The sequence below is a fragment of the Phasianus colchicus genome, chromosome Z (genome assembly GCF_987193195.1).
Source record: "Phasianus colchicus chromosome Z, bPhaCol1.hap1.1, whole genome shotgun sequence".
In the NCBI taxonomy this organism is placed as follows: domain Eukaryota; kingdom Metazoa; phylum Chordata; class Aves; order Galliformes; family Phasianidae; genus Phasianus; species Phasianus colchicus.
In genome coordinates this window covers 88,064,603-88,088,654 of record NC_143476.1, presented here as the reverse complement: position 1 = coordinate 88,088,654, position 24,052 = coordinate 88,064,603, and the positions used below count along the sequence as shown (strand labels likewise).

Below are 24,052 nucleotides of genomic sequence, written 5' to 3'. Positions count from 1 at the left end.
TATGTTTCTGGGATTACTGCTCTTTGATGGTTTATACTGTGGTGGTATCCTACACACACTATCCTGTGAAATGTTCTGTAGACTGTAACAATACTTGAACTTGCCAAACTAGTATTTATCTCTCTCAGCATTTGAATTGCTTTGGGAATGCTCAAGTGGAGAGTTCTCATGACACTAAATCATTTTAGAAAACATTATGCTTTTGGTGAATTAACTGAAGTGTAGTATTGTATGGCTATTCATAAAACCACAACCTCTACTGAAGAATTCGCATCTGGATCCTGGCTTACACTGGGAGTTCCTGGGTGGGGAAAGAAGCTGACACAAATAGCTCTATTTGTTTTACTTATTTATTATTATTGGTTATTGTTAAATGTATAGTTATTGCCAAATGTATGGTTGTCTCTTTTCATTTTCTACTTTTTATTCATTATAACATTTGTGTCACCACTCCTGAAGAGTCACCGGGTGGTGTCTGTGGCAAATTGAATGACTCAAATTGTTCTATTGTAAAAATAGCATGATAATGAAAAAGTTGCTAAACAAAATGCCCTTGGGTGAAACTATCCTATTTTGTGTGCTGTTGCAACTCCTATGTTTGTACCTAGTATGAGTCCATGTTTTATCCAACTTATACAGGTTGTATCCTCCATGTACTTTGTAATCACTTCAACTAATAATGAAAAAGTCCAACAGATCAGGGCAACATTTGTAACCAAGCCCAAGAAATCTTTTGTAGTAATTGTGTAACTATTAGCTTCCCCTTCTCCCCCTCCTCCTTCCCTCCTGCTTGTTTGCTGTCTTTATTTTCTCCCTTTTCCTCACCACCACAGAAGGTCACTTATGCTTCATTTCAAGCCATCTTTGAGCCACGGGGTGGTGTGAGAATCCTTCTTTGTTTTTTGGCTCAAAGCTTGCTTCCTGAGGTACTTCTTGTGATAAGACTGACTTGTCTAGGAGATGAGTGATGGGCGTTGCCTTGTGGCAATCAACATCACTGTGAGGACAATTTTAGCTCTTTGCCTCCAGAAGAGAGTGCTCAGGAGTGTTTAATGGTGGAAGATCTAGCCTGTGACCAAATAACTCCAGCTTGCTATGGGGAAACTGGGGAATGATGCCACTGTATCCTGTGAAGGCAAGATACAAGTTGGCGCCTCCCTGCTCCCTCTCATCTGCTGGCAAGGCCAGGGAGATAGGAACAAAGGAGTTTCTGCTAAGACCCCAAAGCCGGACGCTGCCACTCCAAGGAGAGCTGCCTCAATCACTTTTGGATTTGAGCTGTCACTCCAAAGACAGCTGACTCGACCACTCTGAAAGCATTGAAAAGGGGCCATCATCCCATGGTTATCGTTGTCGTCAACAGAACAACAACGCCCGATGACCCACCACTACTGAAGATCAATGGCTGAACTATGAACCACACTGGATCCATGGTGGTGACTATCTCCCTCTTGCTTCCTATAAAGACTCCTTGCTTCTTCTTTCCTACCTTTTCTATCGCCCTCCCTCCCTTCCCCATTACCCTAATTCATAATGGTGTCTGTCCTCCCCTTCCCCATCTCTCTAATTAAGATCTGTAATAAACTGGTTGGAGCAACATTTGAACCGTTGTTTCTTAATCTCACGCCAGGTATACAGATATTAAAAGAGCCTCCTCTTCCTCCTATAAATCAGAGTGAGACACTTGGGACCCTCTGAAACTAATTCTGTCTCTTCCAGACACGCATATATATATATATTCTTCAGTCACTAATGCGCCCAACCAGCTATAACACACTACGGTATCATTCTTCCTAAAGTTGTTCTTCATAGCAAAAACACCATCAATACTGATTTGATCCCACTTATTTCACATTATCTCTTAACAATCAACACCCTTCTTCTAGAAGACTATATAGTCCTTGCATTGCCTAGCTACAGCCTTTTCAAATAATCAGTTCTTTCCTACAGTCATCACAGCTTTACATTTGCTACTCACAGTTTCTTCATTCTTTACGTTACCACCCATCTGTCTATGATACCATTGTGAATAGTCTGGGAAAAACACTCTGTTCTACCTGGCTGGATATTATCATTGAGATTGAACAAATCTCAGCTCAAATTATAGATTCAGACCATAGTTACTATCTACTCTTTTGTTCCCACCTGTAACCACTTACTCAAACTGAACATCAAACCTGGTGAGGAGTAATGTAATCTAGAATCCCACTCTAAAACTAAACAAAACAAACTTACAGATGTAAGTAAGATGCCAGTAAGGAATGCTAGATTCCTTTCTACTGGATCCTGCTGAAGACTTGTGAAATAGGAATTCACTGGGGAAGGGAAAAGCTGAAAAAACAGGACTTGAACATTTTTAAGTAAGCTCAACATGTACAGTGAGAGTGTAACATGCTGCCGCAAATCAAGTGAGAACTAAAATTCTCCAGCCACAGTTTGCCCTGCAGCAGCGTTAGCACTCAAAGGCTGCTACTTCATTAGAGTATTGCTGACAAATACACAGAACTGATCAGCATTCAGAAAAGTAGTAAGACGTATCTCCCAGGAAAAAAAGTAAATTAACAAAAGAACCAAGAAAAGCTCTCAACAATGATCATGTACCAAACTACTTCCTATCTAAAACAAAGAACATAACTTTTTTCACTTACAAGCTTTAAATTATTTTTGTTTTTGCTGTGCAAGTACATCCTACCACAAACACTAAAAGACTGAGATGCAGCACTTGATACACGCATAGAACTGTCTATAACCCAGTGAAATTAAGAATATAACGAATTGAAGAAGATGACAAACATGGTATCTGAAATTTGACTTAGTAAAGAGGTTATGATTTCACCATACTTCACCAGAAGACATATCTGTGAATAGGTCTGCATCAATATATAGAACTGTTAGAGCTAAGCCATTTCTCTTTAATTACTGATTCTTTTCCTAACCCATTAAGCAAGTAATCATGATCATTTTTAATTCTAGCTATCGAATGTAATAGTTACTGTAATACCAATATTATTCTTCTATGTTAAAAGCCTTGAAAATGTATATCCAGAACAATTTAAAAATACTTTCCTATTATCCTGAACAAATATTAGAGAGAATAATTACAACTACAATTCCAGAATTAAAATGAAAACATACTGATCTGCAGTTCAATTTTATTCCAAAATCACCACTATACTTCATGCTCAACTATGATCTCTGCAGCAAATACTGGTTAATGCAACAGATAATCCTTCAACAATATAACAGACCCTTCTACTGAAATAGTTAGATTTAATCAACACAAACAACTCTGAATTGTCTCAAAACTAACAAATACAATATTAGCAAAGAATTTTGAGTAGCATTTAGAATATGGAATACATGTCAGCCTTTCTGACTGTTCTCTTAAGTTATACGTATTGTTTGCCAACAATGCATCATAATTTTTCTTTCTGCTGCGTTGCTTTTAATCTATTAACATCAGTCTATTAAAAAAATTCCTTATTTTCAGTTCATTTCACTATTAGCAGGAGAACGACCTGTATCTTTTTTCTGATATTTCCTACCATTGTCTATGTATTACATACATGCAATTTTCACATTCTTTTCATATAACTGATTTTTTTTTCATGTACTTGGAGGTTTTTACTATGTGATCCAGATATTGAAGGAACTTTAACCATTACGTCAATCACTGGCCACAAGAGTGCTCACCTGTGTTCTGTTGAAACAGATCTAAAAGAGTGATTTGCTTGCTTGTAAATAAGTCTAAAAAGATTTAACTTCCTGCAGGTATCTGCAGAAGCTACTATCATACTTGACTACTACACACAGCAGCTTATACTTGTCCTGCAGGACCTTCATCCAGTTAAGTTTATGTATGCCATTCTCAAGGGAAAGAATTTGATTCTGATCATCACTAACCTAAACTGGAAGAGGGTAAAGCAGTAAAGCAGTACGTGATTTAAGTGCTTGATACGTGATAAAGAATAATTAGAGAAAAACCGGCTTAAAGGCAAAACAACATCCAAAATACAAGATACAACTTCATACCCCAGAATTGATGAAACAGCTGATGAGATTACTAAACAAACCAAAACCAGGGATCTTAACTTAAAGGACAAATACATTCAAGGTCCGCATTATAAAAGTGCTATTTTCTTTCCTTTATTTCACATAAATTCCTGTTTGAATTAGGAATGTAGACAGGTTTTGATTTTTCAGCATAAGTACTTTCCCCTATTCACTTGCTCTTCTGCTCAAATAACTTAGCAATGAAATAGCATTGTTACCTGCGGAGATGGAGAAAGGCTGTGTAGCACTGCTTACGGAACTCCTGGTACTGTTCACTCTGTGTGCCTCCCATGCCTTCCACCATCTCCTTATTCAGCTTCATTGGAGGAGGTAGAGGCTTAGGGTCCCGACCCAAAATATAACCAAAGTCAATGTGGAATAGTTTTCCTGTAAAACAAAAGGTAAATGCAATTGCTTACTTCAACAACTCATATCGTATCAAATCTTGATGACAAACAGTAATAAAGAATAGATAAATCTCTAGGTACGATTTCTAGAAGAAAAACTGTTTTCACTAAGCACAATTCACTGCTTTCTGTAATGCTTATATCTTCAGCTACCAAGCTGAAACTACAGACTTAAAGCTAATACCAAATTCATTCAGAGCAGTTGAAAGAGTTTTGTGTTTTTTAAGCGTATGGAATATACTCATAAAGATTCAATCAGTGATGAAAACAAAGAGACAAAATACAATTACATCTCTTTGGTCCTTGAGAACTTGTTACCAAATAAAAATACTAATATACATAGTGCATTGTTTTTAGTATTGCATTTGGTTCTCTGGCACGCAATATGTTACCTCAGTCATATGTAAATTTTACCACAGGAAAATAAGAATAATGGTCCTAAAATCCTTTGTTTGGGTGAGTTTAAGATTTTTTTTTTAGTATATTTTACAACTGAGTTAACATGATTACCATATCAAACATGCTTTGAATTTGAGGAAGTTTCTCCTAAGTTTTTCCAACATTAAAATACAAGTTACAGCGTTTGAGCACTACCTTTCCCTTCTCAGATCAACTATGTCTACAACATTACTACAGCTATCTTGACAAAAAAAAAAAAAAAATTAGATACGTCTCATTTCAAATCCAGGAGGCAACTTTGATTCCTACCTGGAGCTTATTTGAAACAATGTTCACAGTATTATCCATAAATTTGTTGGGAATCATTCACTGTCCTTTTCACAGAATGGTTTGGGTTGGAAAGGATCTGCAAGATCATCTAGTTCCCACTCCCCTGCTATCAGCAGGGACACCTTCCCCTGCCCCAGGTTGCTCACAGCCCCATCCAACCTGTCTTTGAATGCTTCCAAGGAGGGGGAATTCACAACCTTACTGGGCAATCTGTTCCAGTGTCTCACCACTCCCACAGTAAAGAATTTCTTTCTAATATGTAGTCTAAATCTACCTTCTTCCAGTTTAAAACTATTTCCCCTTTTCAATACTACTGAAGCTCATGAGAGATGCAGTACGGAGCAAAATAAAAAAAAAAACCTGAAACACCAGTTTCAAACATAATACTATAACATTTGCATAATCTAAAGATTATAGTTATATATGTGCAAACAAAAATGCAGTCATCAAAAATGTAAGACATCAATTCTTAAGAAGCCACTTTCTAGAAACACTTCTGACTTGCTTCTTAAAAGGTAAATACTGACCATATAAAGCAAAAATTGTTTTTGAAAATGTTCTACCGATTTTCAGTTTGAAACTCAATTTTGAAATGCATCATTTCAAAAATACTACAGCTGAATAAAAAAATAGGTCAAAATGTTTTATATTAAAAAGGAAAATATTAAATGAAAATTCACAGAACCACAAAAGCATATAGGTCAGAAAAGATCTTAGAGATTAGCAAGTCAAAATCTACATATCATGTCCCACCATTAAACCATGTTCTTCAGACACTGTCTATACGTTCCTTAAATGTCTCCAGAGATGGAGACTCCACCATTGCTCTGGCCAATCCACTCTAATGCTTGAATGTCTTTTCCATGAAGAAATTCTTTTTGATGTCCAACCTAAACCTCTCCTGAAGAAAATGGTGTCAAGTATGATCAACTCTTATCACTTTTCACCTCAAGAAGAGATGGATACCTGCATCACTGCAACTCCTTTCAGGTGGCTGCAAAGAGCGTTGTATTTTTCTCTCAGCTTCCTTCAAAATAAACAACCCCAATTTTCTCAGTTGCTTTACTTAAGTCTTGTTTTCTAGTCCTTTCATCAGCTCTGCTTCACATACATTTGCACAATTCAGATTTCTCCTTGCATCCATGGACCCAAAACATAATATTCAAGGTGTGGTGTCCCCACACCTTGAATGTACACTCACTTCCCTATTACTGCTGGTCTGCTGAACAATTTTCTTATGACAGAGAAAAACCATTCTTCCTGCAGTCAGCATGAAGAAGGAATCAGGAGTTAAATTAAAAAAAAAAAAATCATTTAGATGTGGTACTAAGGGACACGGATTAGTGGGGAAATACTGGTAGTGAGTGGACAGTTGGACTGGATGACCTAGGAGGTCTTGTCCAACCTCATTGATCTGATCATTCTATATTTGTTTGCCAGTGTTACAACCTGAAGCATCTCCATTCATTTCAGTGAGTTTCAATGATCAACATTCTTGAAAAAAACTGTAACAACTAGTATTTTTCATCTAGTCATCTGTCTGTCCATATCACTGAATAATGGATGTTCCATGGTCATGTTTGAGATCTGTCATAAGCACTCTTCAACTCAAAAAACAAATTCCATCATGGTCAATCTTCTGAGAGAAATCACAAGGATACTTAATAGGCAAACTAAATATTCACTAGTTGATAAATGTCACATTCATGACTTTTTGCATATCTAACTGTGCTAAAAACTTCCTTGAATAGTGCTTTCACACTGTTACAGAAGTTAGTTTACAAAAATGAATTTTAAAAGTTCTTTGAAGTAGACATTGATATATACAGACATCTTCACTGCATTATAAAAACTGTTTAATTAAAGAGTCTGGGGGAGGGTCTGCTTTCAGTTCACTTATCCAAATCTGTCATCATGAAGAGTCAAGGGACAACATTTGAATAAAAGAATAACTCTACTGGCAGTAATTACATCTTTTCTTAGTTTGCTTTGGAGGTAAGGAATAAGAGGCACTAATTAATAACGTAACTAGTAACTAAGATGTTTTTGAATGGTTCAGGTACATTCATATGAATGTATATGAACATGTATCATATCATACAAAGAATCACACACAGAATTCTAGGGGTTGGAATGAACTTCAGGAGATCATCAACTTATATCTCAGTCCTAAAATAAATAAAATAAAGATGAGGCCATCTTTTATTATTGCTACAGTTTCTCTAGTTATGGTTCAACATTCAGCAGATTTTTAGGCTATGACTCAAATGTACACCAAAAGTTTAAATTTGAATACGTTCAATATATTTAGTATATGAAAAATAATAAACAGGCTTTATTTATTTTTATTTGGTTAGCTCCAAGATCAATTAAGCCACCACACTAAAATATAAAATAATGATAGAAGGCACTCGGTGTTTTTTAATCAAGGGATGACACTTGGAATCCCACTGCAAAGAAAATAATGATTGAGATAGTTGATGAAGAATCTCAGGAAGGTTCCTGGATCTTTTACAAGTTTTTCCACCCTAAGTTAATGATGTTGAGGACAGTGTTATTCTGCATCATCCCTGAGAATTATCAAACCAAAACTTCTGAGAGAGAACTCTGACCATATTTAGTTAGAATTTTTATTCTGAGAACTGACTTTTAGAGTGATTAGTGTATTTAATTAGCACAGTCATTCCTTCTGATACACATCTGTAAGAAAGGAGGCAAAAATCAACAATTTTTCTTCAAATGTATAGGTCCTCAAAACACCACTTATTTAATATCTGTCAGCTTCAGATATGATGATACTTGAAAAAATAACCTTAGGTAAGAATTTAAGCTGTGCAACAGTCTACAACAGCGTCAGCATCATATTTGACAACACCAAGCTGAGTGGTGCAGTTGACACAACAGAAGGAAGAGACACCATCCAGAGGGATCTGAACAAGCTTGAAAAGCAGGCCCATGTTAATCTAATGAAGTTCAGTAAGATCAAGCAGAAGGTGCTGCGTTTGGATTGGGGCAACCCCAATATGAGATAATATGTTTTAAGGTAAAAAAGGGGAGATTTAGATCAGATGTTCGACGAGAAATTTTTCATTGAGAGGGTGGTGAGGTGTTGGAACAGGCTACCCAGAGAAACTGTGGATGATCCTTGGAGGCCAGGCTGAATGGGGTCCTGGGCAACCTGATTGCATGCCCAATTTAATGGTTGACAGCCCCACCTGCAGTAGGATACTGGAACTGCATGTGTATTTGTGGTCCTTTCCAATCCAAGTTGTTCTATGATTTCATGTTATTTTAGTAGCTATTGAGTAACGTTTTTCAGTTCTGAAATAATGTAACAGAACACCATCATCAATTGAGAGTTCCTAGAGTTACATAAGTTGCAAATCAGATTTAGAGGATTGCTTAAGTCACAGAACAGATCAATTTAGAAGGGACCTTCCAGAGAACATCTCATGCAATTTCACTGCTCAAGTAGTGCCACCTAGATCAGTTTGCCCAGGACCACATCTAGAAAGCACTTCAACATATTCACAAGGATGGAGACTCCTCAGCAAACTTCGGCAGGGTTCAGACACCTTCACTATGATTAGTATTTCATACCACATAGCATGGTACTCTCATCCTTCCTCTCAATATCAGACATCTTATGAACTCCATGCTTCCTTTAAAGGCTGTTTTTCCCCTTCCTTCAACATACATTGAGTGCCACATCTTAGGTCACGGTTCAACTCGATGATCTTTAAAGGTCTTTTCAAACCTGAGTGATTCTATGACACTATTCTATGATTCTATTCCATTTTCTAATCCAGTTTCAGATTTATTACATCTTAATTTGAAAAAGTTTATAATTATTAGGATGCTTATAAATTAGAGATAAAGACAAAACTGGACAACAAGTATTCATTTATTACTGTTCCCAAATGACTGTTAAATTCCAACGCTATGATATTAATCATTAAAAAAAAAAAAAAAAAAAAAAAAAAGAGAAGAAGAAGAAAGGGAAGTTACTTAAAATAAGAGGTGAAACAGATCTGATTCCCTGAGACACGTTTTTGTAGCCCTAGAAGTAAAAGACATGGATTTCTAGTCCAGGGATACTGAAAGTAATAAATTTGTTTAAATGTAGACAAGAAAGTATGCATATATGATCATAGCATTTAGGAAAGGTGTTTCTAGCTTACATTCCTTCAGCTAAGAAGTTAGCTTTCCCAACTTGCAATGTCTTGGTTTGTGAGAGAACAAAGGTAGCAAATGAAAATAATTTCAGGCACCAAATTTACTGTGGATCTGCACTGCCATCTGCTGTTCAGCTTAAATTGTTCTATTAAGTCAAACTAAGCTACAGAGTTGTTACTTCCTACCATAGCTTCACCTCTAAAAAACTAAATTATTACCAGTCTGACTATGCAAACAGTCATTGTAATAAAAAACACTTTATACCCATAATCATGTAAATGATTGGGACTTCCTGACGGATTTTTGAATGTTCATTTGCAGAACTGCAATCAAATAAGGGAGAACATATTTGCTTTAGTTGTTATCCCACAAGCTTACTTCAAGACATTCTACCAGAATTAAATTTCCAATACTTCCATATGAAGTACTCTAAGTCACTGCATCATATGCCTCAGGAATACTGCAAAGCCATCCATGTGGATATGTCTAATTTCTGCAGATAAGTTATTGTATTTACACTTTTCTCATTCAATAGATGCTTACTTTACTATAAACACTTAACATCCAACTCTTCTTCATTACTAAAGGAACATATTTAAGATACCAAAACATCTACAGAAGCTTTGGTTCAAAAGTAAGCATGAAAAAAAAAAAAACATATCCAAATTTACTAAGGGTTTCTGCACTTCATCTAGCTATGAGGTTATTTTCAACTAAAATATTTTAAGTTCTCCCATCATACGATATTAACTGTATTAGTTATAATAGCTTGACGGTAAACTCTTGTACTCCCACTTATTTGAGAACCTCAATACAATTCATCCGAGACTATTTTCTTCCATACTTGCTAAGCGCTCACTAAGCATTCAAAGAGAAATTCAAAAAAATAGGTTCATCAGCAAGGCAAACTATCTAGAATTCCACTTGAAACACAGAAGATATCCAGCATTTTTATTTTGCTACTCAGGGGGCAGGGAAGAGAATTAAATGAAATATTCTAAATAAAAAAAAAGACAAGAAAACTGATGCTTTTCTGAAAAGCAGTTTCCTAAGTAAGAAAGTATTTCAGGGTTTTTGTCTTCATTGGCATTGTGGGTTTTGTTTGTTTTTAAACATTCCATACTCTTGCAAAAATGAAATGTTTAACTTCAAATTAGAGATTATTTATATATAAACATGGTTCAACTTGAAATAAACAGAGACTGCACCTCTTGAATCCTAATCATTATTTCAGCTGGAACCATGCATTTCTTTTAAACCATTACAGAAGTTAGTAATTTAGAATCACTAACATTATACACTCTGCATGGCCCATTATCAATACATATCATGCAACAAAAAGTAGTTAGAGATAGTCAAAATACATGTCCCTTATTCTAAACTGCCAAGACACATGGGTTTTGTAACAAAGGAAAAGATGGCTTTTTAGCCATCTGTACCTATTAGGTACTATTCCTGTACCTAAAGGAGGTCTGTAAGAAAGCTGAAGAGGAACTCTGATCAGGGAATGTAGAGACAGGACAAAAGATAGTGGCTTTAAACACAGAGAAGGTAGATTTAGACTGATACTGGAACAGGTTGTCTAGAGAAGCTGTGAATGAATGTCCCACAGCTGGAAGCATTCAAGGCCAGGTTGGATGGGGTTGGTCTAGTGACAGAAGATTGAAACTATAAGATTAAGGTTCCTTCCAAATGAACCCATTCTATAATTCTGTGATATATCTCATTAAATAATAATCTCTACTACTTCTGCTCCATCAATCATGTATTTGTAACAGGTAGGACATTTAGAACCTCATCCCTTCTACAAATAGCTGGGAAAAATAAAAACCCAGCTGCAGCAGGGCTCTGAAATGATCCTGACCATCAGTCAGTCCGATGGAATACTCAGATTTTTACTTTTCAAGGGCTTGGTTTCCTTAAAAAAAAAACAAAAAAACAAAAAACACAACAACAACAAAAAAAAAACGTGTTCAGAGGCAAGAGAAGACTTTGATGTGAATGCTGCTCTGCAAGGTCTTATGTGGCATTCCCAGTTTGGGGTAAAATCTGAGAGAATTATCAGGGATATCAGGGAAGTTATGAAGATTATATCTAATTCCACATGACAACTGATAATTGCCATAATGTCTACTGTATTAGGAACAGTGTACATAAAATATTAAAATGCAACTGGCATGCAATTAGCACATCTTGAAATTGCTTTCAATTGCATGTTAGAAAATCTGAAAAACAGGAACGTAACAATTTAATGAACAATTAAATTGTTTGATGAAGATCAATTAGGATACCTGGAGTTAGAATTACTTTACAGCTACCTACTTTCCTTTTTTCAGCTTTGAATAAGGTTTTTTAGAAAAAAATGAAGTATGATATTTATACAAGTTTAAGACAACAGCAACAGGTTTTTTGATCTTAGGAAAGGTAGACAAGTTTTACCCTATACTATAGCCATACTACTTTCAAAAAGGTCAGCATAACTTAAGAAAGAACTCTTGTTCTTAAACAGCTCTGTGGTCAAGCTTTCATGAGTATAAAAAAATGCCAAAGTAGAATACAAGATAGTAAAATAAACCAAGAGAAATCTATGCAGAAATCCAGTGTTTGTAAACATTTCTTTGTTCAAGAGAATTCAGACTTCAGATATATAAGCTGTGGTTACACAAACATCAATGCCACATACCAGTTATTTCTTGCCTAATTTGATTAGAGTAAATTAAACTACTTGTTTCCTTACTATTCATCTGTCATGTAACTTTTATTGGACGGTTAGAAGTAAATGATCCTTTAGATCCCCTGCAAACTAAACTCTTCTATGGTTCTATACTACTAGTAATTTAAATTTAAACATGGACTTACTGAATAAAACACTATCTTAGATGAGACAATACACTCTTACATTGATAGTATAAGAATATATTTTGACCTCCAATACTCAGTGGGTTCAATCCACAAGGAAAGTTGAGTCAATACATTTGAACATTACCCACATACCTGAAATTAAACAAATGCCATTATAAAATTATACTAGTAAAACAAATTTACCTGTTTTTGTTAGTAAAAGATTATCCAGATGTCTGTCTCCAACTCCAAGGATGTAAGTAATTACACAATAACCAGCTGTAACAAGTAAATTGTAAGCATCAATACAAGTACCCTTCCTGGAGAGCAACAAGTTCTGTGTGGTTAACAACAGCATATAATGTAACCTTAATTTCTGCTCACAAGCAGTATGCCACAGAGGATCAGAAGACAGGGAAGAATAATCAAGATTATCAGCAATATGAAGAACACAAAGTAATAAACTAAAATTCAAATTTACTCAGAAACCTAAATTAAACTTTTGCTACCCAATTATATGCATAATAGTGTCAAAAAATCCAATTTCTTTCAATACTTGGATTAAGATACTTCAAAGCACTTTGGGCAAAATAAATGTACACACTTCAAACATTTAAAGATATTTATCAATCTGTAAACAAGCATTAGACATTGATATGAAACTGAATGTATATGTCAGTAGTATTTACAAGCTAAGAAGAGAGCTAGGATGTGATAAATAAATTATATATAATGCAAACACTGATTTCTTTCACCAGCTAATCAGAACCATTTTAAGAAGTTCTAACGACTGCATCAGAAAAATAAAAAAAAACTGTAGAACAACAATTGAATGACATTTTTTGTAGGAAAAAGCTATTTAATTTAATGGACAGAAAACGTTTTAACATGTATCTTACGCATCCTTTATGCATCCATTTACTGAGCAAAAACTACACTACCACATTTTCTTTTAATCCAAGAAAAAAATCACTTGCTTTACTAGCAAATTAGAATTTTCTACCTCAAATACACATAATTAATTATTGAACAAACGTTTTACACCTCCTTGAATTATGAAGAATCTAACTGATGAAATAGAAGCATCGTAGATAAGATTACTGCTAGAAAGAAAAGCATTTTTAACTTCTAATCTCTTCAAGGAAAAGGAAAGAGGGCAGAGGAGAGGAACAGTATACTGCATGTCCAACTCCAAATTACCCTTTTATTAGTCAGCAGCATTCTCCTTTGAGGGCTTTGCAGACTCCTTGATCATAATGGGAAAAAAGCTGGAATGTTCTGCAATACTCTTCACATACCCACCTTCCCCCAAAAAGTAGGTAGAAAGAAAATCCTCTTACATTATCTCAAAAATCTATGCACTGATGCTAATTACCAGAAAAAACTCATTGCCTCTAATTTTACCCTGAAAGCTGCAAGAAGCCTGAACATTGCTGTAGTCCTGACAAATTAATGACCAGCTTGTTCATTAGAATCTTTCAATTAAAAAAGAAAGTTAAGTTTAATAGCAAATCACTTAATGACTGGTCTGCTGAATAAGCTTTAGACCTCACTGGCTATACAAACAAGATCTACCCTTGCTACAACAGAGGTTCTGACAGCATGTAGCTGTATAGTCCTCCAGCTGCTGACATCTAAATTGAAGTGCCTCAGTAACTCATCAACCCCAACTATTACATTTCAGATACAAAATTATCAGTTGTAGTACTGTCACAGCTTACCACAGCTCTTAACATACGTATCCATCACCTCTGCACTTATTCCATGAGGTCCAGTCTCACTAGGTGCGTGCTTTCTGAAGAAATTCTGGAAGGAAAGTCATCAACACATTTAGTTATCCTGTACGGCCCATAACATGATTTTTATAACTAGTAATTCAAGATATAAAACAAGACCACAGATAGCCAGTAGTGTCATGTAACAGCCACCTCCCACTTCCCTTCAAAACTAGTAAGATCTAACTTAACTCTACACTGCTATCTTTACATTTCATCTTAATCATCATATTCGCACACTCAACAGAAACAGATTTGAACTTTAAATTGAAATGCAGATCTTTAAAATAGTCTCCGAAAATTAACAATGCAATAAGGATATACTAATTAATAACCATGAATACAAAAGTACATCTGTTTGTGACAGGGCAGGAAAAATCACACTGAACTAAATTCTGTGAAAAAAGAATCTGGGACAGTTAGCTGACAATCAGCTGAACATGAGCCAGCAGTGAGTCCAGTGCTTCCTGGCCCACCCAGTGGCCAAAAAGGCCAATGGCATCCTTTCCTGTAAAGAAAGTGCTGTCAGCAGGAGCAAGGACATAATCAACCAATGCTCAACTCTGCTGAGGTTGCACCTTGAAAGCTCTTTTCAGTTTGGGCCACTCACTAAAAGACACTGAGGCAACGGAGTGAATCCTGGGAAGAACAACAAAGCTGGTGAGGGGTCTGGAACAGAAAATCTTAGAATAAACAGCTGAGATAACTGGGATTGTTTAGTCTGGAGAAGAGGAGGCTCAGTCCTTATCATTCTCTACAACTACCTGACAGGAAACTGTAGCAGTGTGGGGGTCAACCACTGTTCTCAGGTAACTAGTGATAGAGTGAGAGGGAATAGCCTTAAATTGTGTCATAGAAGGTTCAGATTATAGGAAAAAACTTCTCAGAAAGAGTGGTGAGGCACTGGCACAAGCTGCCTAAGGAGGTTGTGGAGTCATCATTCCTGAACATGTTCAAGAAACACAGAGATGTGGCATTTGGGACATGGTTAATGGGTATGGTGGCAATGAGTTCACAGTTGGACTAATTAATCTTAGAGGTCTTTTACAGCTTGTGCTATGCTTGAAGCTCAACTGATTTTTTTTTTTTTTTGTCTAACACTATTCAATTACATGTCCCTATTTAATCTAATGAATGTTACAGATGTTAAAAATTAAATGGACAAAATACTTAGTTGTTCAATCTAAAAAACATTACTACGTGCTTTAACAAGGTATCAAAATCACTAAGTAAACAACAGAAATACCTTAAAAACAGAAGATACAGAAAAGTGTCTGGCATTACATCCATCATTACAGGAAACCCACAACTTAGTATCACAACTAAGATAGAGTAACACCATATATATAATTAAACTCTTAGGTCATGAGACAGTCATGTGGCAATTAAAGTGTGTTTTTCTAAAGCAAAAAAAAAAAATCTAGTCCCTTTCAAGTCTACCTCTGTCTTCTAAACAGCAGACACAAAAATCAGTGGAGAGACTGTAAACACTAATCCATAAATAAAATCTAAGGCTGCAGTTTACATTGTCTGATGAGTAGAAGACTTAAGAAGTGCTACATCACATACCTGTATACTTTCCTCAGTAGCAAGAACTTCTGCAACTGGCACTGACTGAATAAACTGCATGAAGCCTGCAAAAGAAACAACAAAAAATTTGAGTGCATAGACATTTGAAGATATTTTATAAGGCATTTTTACTAAAAGGTTTCACTAACACATTTACTCAACTGTTTCTCACTGGCAAAAAAAATAAAAAACATATATTTTTTTTTTCCTGAATTTTCAGGCCTCGATAATATAATCACTTACCACTTACCACTCAGGACAGAAACAGCCTGTTTCAAACTTTCAACAGAAGAGGAAATTATATCAATGACATCCTAAACGCTTATCCACAATGGATCTGAAAGCATAGCCAAGTTTGATTTCATTTTGTTGTTTTCTTTTCTTCCCTCCAGTTAATGCAAAGATCAGGAGGAGTATTCATGTGATTTGTCCAAGACCATGCAGCAAACCAGCATGAAAATAATGTCTGGAAATAGTCTAATGACTGTCAAATATCACAACCTATGGGATACTGTGGTCAATTAAGTTGGTTACTTCAGTAATTTATATACTTTCTTACACATTTGAGCTCTTTTTCCAGAATGCTGTATATTAAGTAAAGTATCTATGTCACAACAGTCAATGAGGGAGGGAAAGAAAAATACTCAATACTGTATTTTTAGAAAACAAAAGTACTCATACCATGTTTTGTACTAGTTGCCAGCACTTTATACGGCGTCAGTTTCAAATCCAGATTTTCTTTTCTTAGCAGCTGGAATGAAGTAGAAGGAAGTATTAAAATGAGAGGAACAAATATTAGCTATGTTTCTAAAATAATACTGGACATTGATCTATAAAGTTCTTCACTGTAATGAGTAATGAATAAAGGCTGATTTGAGATTTTTTTTTATTTTTTTTTTTTAATATGAACAGAATCTGAAAAGACATATTAAAAAAAAAATCTAAGGTCAGAAAAATCCTAAAATGTATAAGTACATCAGTAGACATATTAGCCTCATTAACAATTTTTACCTGTCTTGCTGTTGAGAAGAATCAAGAACTCAGAAATGCCATACAGGACGGTAATCTTACCTTATCCATAAGTGAAATAATCTGAAGAATAAGTTGATCTTGACGTAAATCATCCCCATGCTTAAAAATTACAGGGTATTTGCCTCCATCTTCTGTCTTGAAGAATAACTGAGCAGGCATTAAAGCGCTCTAGAACAGAAAATCCTACTGAGCTGGCTTAAAGAAACATTCACATTAACATCTTGCTACAGTACATTTCTAAAATGTAAATCCATATTTACAACATTATAAGTAAGTGAAATAGGCAAGAATAAGGCATAAGGTATAAAAATGAGTGACATAAAAGTCTCCTTGTTTATTAGCAGCATGGCAGCACGGACAAGAAGTTTCTTCATGTTCCTCATATCTGGCAGAAAATAAGCAAATCCAAAAACTTCTTAAAGTAGTCACCTACTGTTTAGGAATCAATTAGACCATGTAATTCTCAGTTACCAGAATTGTGATCTAAGCATGTTTGAAAAAATAAAAATAAATTAAATCCCTCCAGTTCTTCACTGTTTAAAGAGAAGAAAAAATAGTGAAGTGTAAATGATACACTCTTTCCCTAAATGCTACCCCCAACCCATGAAGACAAAAGGGCAGAAGGATTCAAATTGTTTGCATGCATTTAATTCCAATCAACATGAAAGCACTGAGCAAAAGGTCACAACAAAACAAATTTTAAATGACCGGATCAAAAAGACACAATTATAGGATAAACATCAAAGAAATGCTAGAGGCAAGTCATCTTTAAAAATTAACTGCTTCCTTAATCTATTTAGTAAAAGCAAAAATGCCATTTTACGCTGTCGTTAGTGAAAATCAATTTAATTGTTTGCTGTTTCTTCAAATAAAAAGAATTGAAAGGGATCAATTATCTACATGAATAATTTCAACTACTGCAATTGACCAAGTCGCTTCCCTCAACGCAAAAATAATAAAAATCAAGGACACTGTTTAATATTTGAGCAGCTATATTATATTTTTCAAATGGAATACTTTTTTTTTAAATATAGGGTTCCATAAATCTGCCACGTAATGTCCAAAAATTTGTCATTCATGTAGGAGTTTGATTTTTTCCTCATAGAGCAAGATTAGTGATAAAATGGAAATCAGTAACCATTCAGAATCAGACCGAAGTTATCTCCAATTTGAAAACAAGTTACTTGAGCATGTAGTGGGAGATGAGTACTCTTCAAAGTAATGAGTACATTAAAAAAACAGGCCAGTAGGGAATCAAAGTTGTCAGATAACTATGGAAAAACTAGTTTCCCTAAGTTGACAGAAATTAATGCATTCCACAATCACTGAACTTTTCAGGTATGAATAAATTTACAGCCCAGTAGCAGGCTGCAAGAGCAGCTAGAATCTTTTTTCCCTTCTTTAAAATTAGCACTTAAACTGCTGGGTAGAGGTCTGACTAGTAAAACATATTTACGTCAACTATATAATTTGAAGTTAAATTTATAGGGAGGTACTACATTATTGGACACAGGAAATAACTCACATTCCAGGTAGCATAAAAACCAAAACAAAACCAGTCCTTTTAACAGCATACTGACTGTTCAGTAACTACACTAAGGAATAGCCATATAACCACAATTAACAGAACTGGTATAATTTAATGAGTTATTTATCCTCAGGTTACATGATCTATGCAGCAGACCATTACAACTGAACAATCATCATTCTTTTCAGCCCCTAACAAGAGGATTATTTTAAAAAGGAATACATGTTCATATGTATTTTAGGTGTAACATAAGTGATTTGATTTGTAAGATTTTTGATCATAAATGATATTCCTTCTGACCACAGACTCATCAAGTTTCAGATAAATTCTGAAGTAGGAAGCAATGTCAACTTGGGAAGAACATCTCTGGCTGGTGAACCACTTGCATTACTGAAGTTTTGTACATAAAATTTTTCCCTTTTCTAAAGGAGAATACAGTAACTTCATAACATTATCAGTCTGTTTGAACTTGGTGCCTGAAAATACTTCCAGAAAAGAAAACAACATAACTGCTATTCAACCACTTTAAGAACATGTTACAGTTAGATCTTGCCTTGACTAGATCAGACTATTTCAACATTCCAACTGATGTTTCTAAGCTTGGCGGACATAGTTTACATTGCAGCTATTTAGATCCCATTTACCTTGAAGAGTGTGGCTTTTTCAGGGATTATTCCTTTAATTTTCACCTGAGGTTCCAGAGGAAGAGGAATAAGTTCCATATCTGCTAAATTCATCTTTTCATTATCTGCTAGCAATGCCTGAAGCCTCTCATTCTAGAAGAAAAAGAATCAAATACTTGTTTGTTTGTTGTTTTTTTTTTTTTACTCAAAGCACACTTAATGGGTACACATGAACAATTAAAGTCTTCTAACAGTAGATATATACTAATTACTAATAAATCACTATTTTTTTCAATTCTTTATGCTTCCAAAATCAAAGCCCTGTGGTTTAGTTTGAAAAATAAAATCTGACAGAACACTACTAAAACACTGCACAAGTAGGCAATACAGTCCTATGGACTGAAAAAACCTTCAACCTCTTTTGGTGATTATACCTTTCTTACCAGCACATAGCATGATCACAAAATTTCTGAGAAGTGATACAATGCTTAAGTGTTTCATTTTCCTGCACAAACATACCCCAACGATAGAAAAGATATTGGAAAATTACACTGAAAACTCATGTTAAAGAATAATGGTACACATTAGATGAAAAGAAAATAAATTGACAGAAATTCCTTGGAGATCCTGCTCCTTTTCCATATCTGTCAAACTCACCCAGTATTTCAAATAAGAAGGGTGAAGTATCTTAGAAGGTACTTATGACACAAATTCTTCATCTCAAGGCTAACAGTTCCGTTTCATGTAGTTATACACTCATCTTATAAAGGAATATCTTTTTGATTTTTGTTCTTGGAACAAAATAAGTCTTGTTAGCTGAATTTCTTGATTTCATTACACTGACATAAATTCCCTTGCACAAACAAACAAAAAACCTGAAGGTCTGGTAGACACTTTGCAGTAAAGAAGGCTAATGGTATTCTGCAATACATTAGTCATATTGACCCAGAACTCAAGGGAGATGATCCTTCCTCTTTACTCAATACTGATGAGGCTGCACCTGGAGTGCTGTGTCCAGTTCTGGAACCCAGATCACAAGACAGACTTGGGCATACTGGAGAGACTCGCAGTGTCTGGCCACAAGATCATCTCTACTAGAAGAAAAGGCTGAGAGAATTAGGGCTGCTAAGCCAAAAGAGAAGACCTCAGAGTGGATTTTATTCACATACAGAAACACATCAAGAGAGAGTAATCAAGAGAGCTAGACACTTTTCAGTGATGCCTACTGCCACAATAAGAGGAAGGAGGGACAAAAATATGAGCACAGGGAGATTACAACTGAATTCAGGAAACGCCTGCTCACTTTGAGGGTGGCTGAACAATGGATAATATTGTTTAGAATCCTTGGAGAGTCTCTACTCTTGGAAATATCAAAAAGTTATATAGACACAGCCCTGGACAAACTACTAAAAGGGGATATGTTTGAGAAATGGGTAAGACAAGATAACCTCCTGAGGTGCTACCGAACTTCAGTCATTGCATGATTCTTTGACAATTCACAACAAGCACACAACAATTCACAACATCATAAAAATCATCACAACAACCTCTGTCTGCTACATTCTCATGTCTTCCGTGACTTGTTCATTCTTGCATCACCAGCTCTTCACATTATTCCAACACTTCAACATTTTACTTTTACACAGTACCTTGAGACTTTTCTGAGGGACCTCTTTTTTCCACCTTTGAAGTTTCAGAGCAATTTATAACTTTGACCTAATATTCTCCTACTTTTCTTCAAAATTAGCTGAAATTGTGTAACAGTTTTGTAACATCTGTCCTGTAACATCTCAGCGCTAAGAATTTTTCATGAAAAGCTAACATTCACGCTGTTAATTTCTACCCAGAGATAAGTTTTCCAATCTTTTATTTACCTTTTTCTTACGATTCCCACTTTCACGCTGCACTGCTTTCATTACATGAACCAGCCGATCCACAAATGTCTGCTGAGCTGCCAATAATGAACGCATAACCCTGACAGACTTATCACCCTAAGTGAATTAAAAGAAACAAAATTAGTTTTTTGTTCCCTAATTATCTTATCTAGAAATTATTCCTGTGATCTTAGGCTTTTCGACTTTAAGAAGTGAATAGAAGTGAATAAAGATCAATTTCCTTTCAATTCAGAAGATTTTTCTGTAAAATACAATCAAAATTACTGCAGCTGGCAATTAATTATTTGACTTACCAGCATATTTTAATTTGCATCAATAATTTTAGTTGTGAACAATCATGCATGTCAAACTTGTTCACACAATTGAAGTTAGTAAGAGCAAGTACACAGAACATTCTACAAAGCCTAAGAGTCAGATTCAAAAAGCATCTGTAAAATGGAAATATTGAGACATGAGACAATAAAATCAGGAAAGACCATGTACCTACTAAAAAAATTATAGACTACAATTCATAAAAACATTTTTATTTTGTTTTTGCTTTTTCCCCTACATAACCCTCTGCTGAAGGCAAATAGAACAACTCTTCTTTTGAGATTGGAGGACAGGCTTCCTGACTCAATTTCAATTGCTAAAGAAATGACTGATTGCTTACAGAAGGCAGAAGATTTTGAATCAGCATGTCACTAATGGAAGCAAGAAATAAGACAGAGGACAATTTTCAATAATTCTCCTTTACTTTTTTGGTAGCCTCTTTAGTTTACCACAAACACTGAAAATTCAAATAAAGTAGAAGCTTTCTACATAACTGACACAACTAAGTGTGCTTTTCTAGATATGTGTCTTTTTTTTTTTTTTTTTTTTTAATAAAATGACTAACAAAAAACACTATGTTAAGATATTACCTTTAGCAAAGCTTGACTAAATCTTCTCATCACATTTAGGTACATTTCGTGAGTCTTTGGGTCCCTCTGCTGAGTGTCTTGGTCTTCACATTCCACAATTACATACCTACAATACAAAAAAACTCAAGTTAGTGCAGCATCGGATTACAACATTTTACTGAAACACAGCAGCCCTGTACTGTACGTTTGGATATGAAAACAAATTCATTCTTGAATAACAGATGAGCTCTCTGATTCATAATTATAAATTTCCACTTGAATTAAGACAGCCTATCAACATTTCTGAGGTGCTTCACAACATCTTGTCACTTAAACAGGACAAGTCAGAAATGATAAAATATTCCAAGCAAGCACTGTAAGTGCTGCCAGCCTCTACAGCCCAGGCATAATGCAAACTTCAGACTCAAGTATACAATAAAAAATCTTATCTGTTTCCTATCAGCAACAGTGAAAGCAAGCATACTGATCCTGAAGTACTTGATTTGAAACTCTACATTTCAAATCAAGTTCTTCTAAAATTATGTTATTGGAACAAAATTAAATAGGATAATTTCAGATGGCTGTACTATAACTGTCAGTATTTTACTTTGATATAATAATTAGTAATTTGATACATCCTGTGTTTCTTTCTATTCATAACACTGACAAGCAGTCACTGCTGTGCACGAAAGATCCTTTCTGTTTAAGAAAATATCTCCTAAGTTTCACACAGAAAAAAAAAAGAAACCCATTATACATATTAAAAAAAAAACAACAAAAAACATAGAGATGAAAAAGTCTCTTTTCAAATATAGCAGTGTTTGAAATGACTACATATTCATCACGTTTCTTCCCCCTCTATAGGTGACTTTTCATATGGGTAGGGGGCTTTCTGCAAATGAGCACTGATATTTTCAGAGTCCTCTACAACTTCAGGTAATGTTCAAGAATGCTATGCACACTACATGGGCTGTTTTTGTTGTTGTTTATACACACTTCAGTTTTACACTGATTTCAGATCAGCTTTAATATGGTAGAACATAAATGACAAAACACCCTGGACTCCATTTTAGATGATAATCTGGAAACTGCACTCATAACTAAAAAGGAAAAGAAAGGAAATCGCCTGTGAACAGCTCAAGTCAAAAACAACTCACTTGCTGTACAAATCAAACTTCCTTCCCCCTGAGAAGAAGAAGCAGTCAGAAAGGTATATCCTCAGTTCAAAAGCGAACAGTTACAGGCATCCATGTTTCTCAGCTGTACAGAAAGTTGTACTGATAGAAGAATTTCACTGCAGCTTCAGTTCATTTTTTCTTAAATTTCTATCTGCATAAACAAATCTTGAATTTTCTTGTTCACACTGATGTGTGAACTCTATGTTTAAAAATTGCATGTGTTAAATTTGACTACTCTTATTTAGAAATAAATATAAAAAATAAGGAATATGTAAAGTATTTAATGCATATTTTTCCAAATGGAAATTACTTCCAAAGCTTTTTTCTTACACTGGCTTATACTGTTACATTCCTAAAGTGACAAAATTAGATTGCAATGGAATGATCATGAACACAAAAATCTTTAGTCTGTGCACTAAAACTTAAAAGGAAAATTGGATGTAATAAACTGAAATATGTAATTATCATCTTCGTTTGCTAAAAAAAAAAACCTACAAAATTAGCCAACTTCTCAAAACTATTTAAAAACATTTGAGTAGGTGTCTCATATGCCCACACAGAGAAAAGTAAAGCAGTGAATTTTGTAGGCACAGTTAAAGTACAGTGATAGGAGAGCTTTAAAGCAAGTGAATGAGCAAGGAGCTTTAATTTTCAACAGTTAACAAACTTTTCCATTATTTTAGGTGCACATTGTGTTTGGGTAACTGAAACAAGCAACTCATCAGCAACCAACTAGACTTTGGGCTACATCAGCTCAAACTTCAACATTTATATTCTGTCACTGAATAACTGAGATGTCTGGAAAGAAAACATTGAACAATTTGACTTTGTGATGTTTTCTCTGCTTTTTTGTTCACAATTTTTTTTTGTTTCCTGTTTTTGTTCTTGCTATCCAGTAACAAAATGCTCTTTACTCACTACAGAAGATGAGCTTTCTTATCTACCACCATATACAAATTGAGATACAACGTAAAAATGTCTGATTTTATTTTATTTTTCTTAAATACTGTACTTACTGTTTGTGTACATGCCCCTTATTCACTGAATACTCTGTTCAGATGTATGTTGTTTTAAATTAACTACTTCATCCTGACAGAAGCACAGACTCTCAAGTTCAAAACAAGTTATCTTTTCCTTTGCATCGTTCTGGGCATTACAGCTTTGATTTCAATTACACATTGATACATAGTTTACTACATACCAGTATAAGTAGTTAGCCAATGTAGAATTTTTGCATGCTCGTGATATCAAGAAAGTGCAAAGGTCTTGCTGTGAGGGATTTAAGAAAAGCAGAATTACTTAATAGAAGAATTCTGAACGCATCAGTAAAACTTCGTTAAGGAAAAATAACAAATAATGCACGGA

The 24,052-nt window shown here is 35.0% G+C and overlaps 1 protein-coding gene across 8 annotated transcripts in view; it reads right to left on the bottom strand.

Annotated features, from left to right (window-relative positions):
- The window catches only part of PIK3C3 (phosphatidylinositol 3-kinase catalytic subunit type 3), a 67,601-nt gene that overhangs the window by 18,978 nt on the left and 24,571 nt on the right, over positions 1 to 24,052 (bottom strand). For all 8 annotated transcript variants that reach the window (XM_031607045.2, XM_090132578.1, XM_090132580.1 and 5 more), the window contains 10 exons: positions 23,889 to 23,956; positions 21,531 to 21,636; positions 20,608 to 20,724; positions 18,755 to 18,886; positions 16,622 to 16,750; positions 16,232 to 16,301; positions 15,551 to 15,615; positions 13,928 to 14,012; positions 12,411 to 12,485; positions 4,272 to 4,440 (listed from right to left, as the gene is read on the bottom strand). In XM_031607045.2, coding sequence (XP_031462905.1) covers positions 4,272 to 4,440; positions 12,411 to 12,485; positions 13,928 to 14,012; positions 15,551 to 15,615; positions 16,232 to 16,301; positions 16,622 to 16,750; positions 18,755 to 18,886; positions 20,608 to 20,724; positions 21,531 to 21,636; positions 23,889 to 23,956 — 1,016 coding nt within the window. The remainder of the gene's footprint in view (positions 1 to 4,271; positions 4,441 to 12,410; positions 12,486 to 13,927; positions 14,013 to 15,550; positions 15,616 to 16,231; positions 16,302 to 16,621; positions 16,751 to 18,754; positions 18,887 to 20,607; positions 20,725 to 21,530; positions 21,637 to 23,888; positions 23,957 to 24,052) is intronic.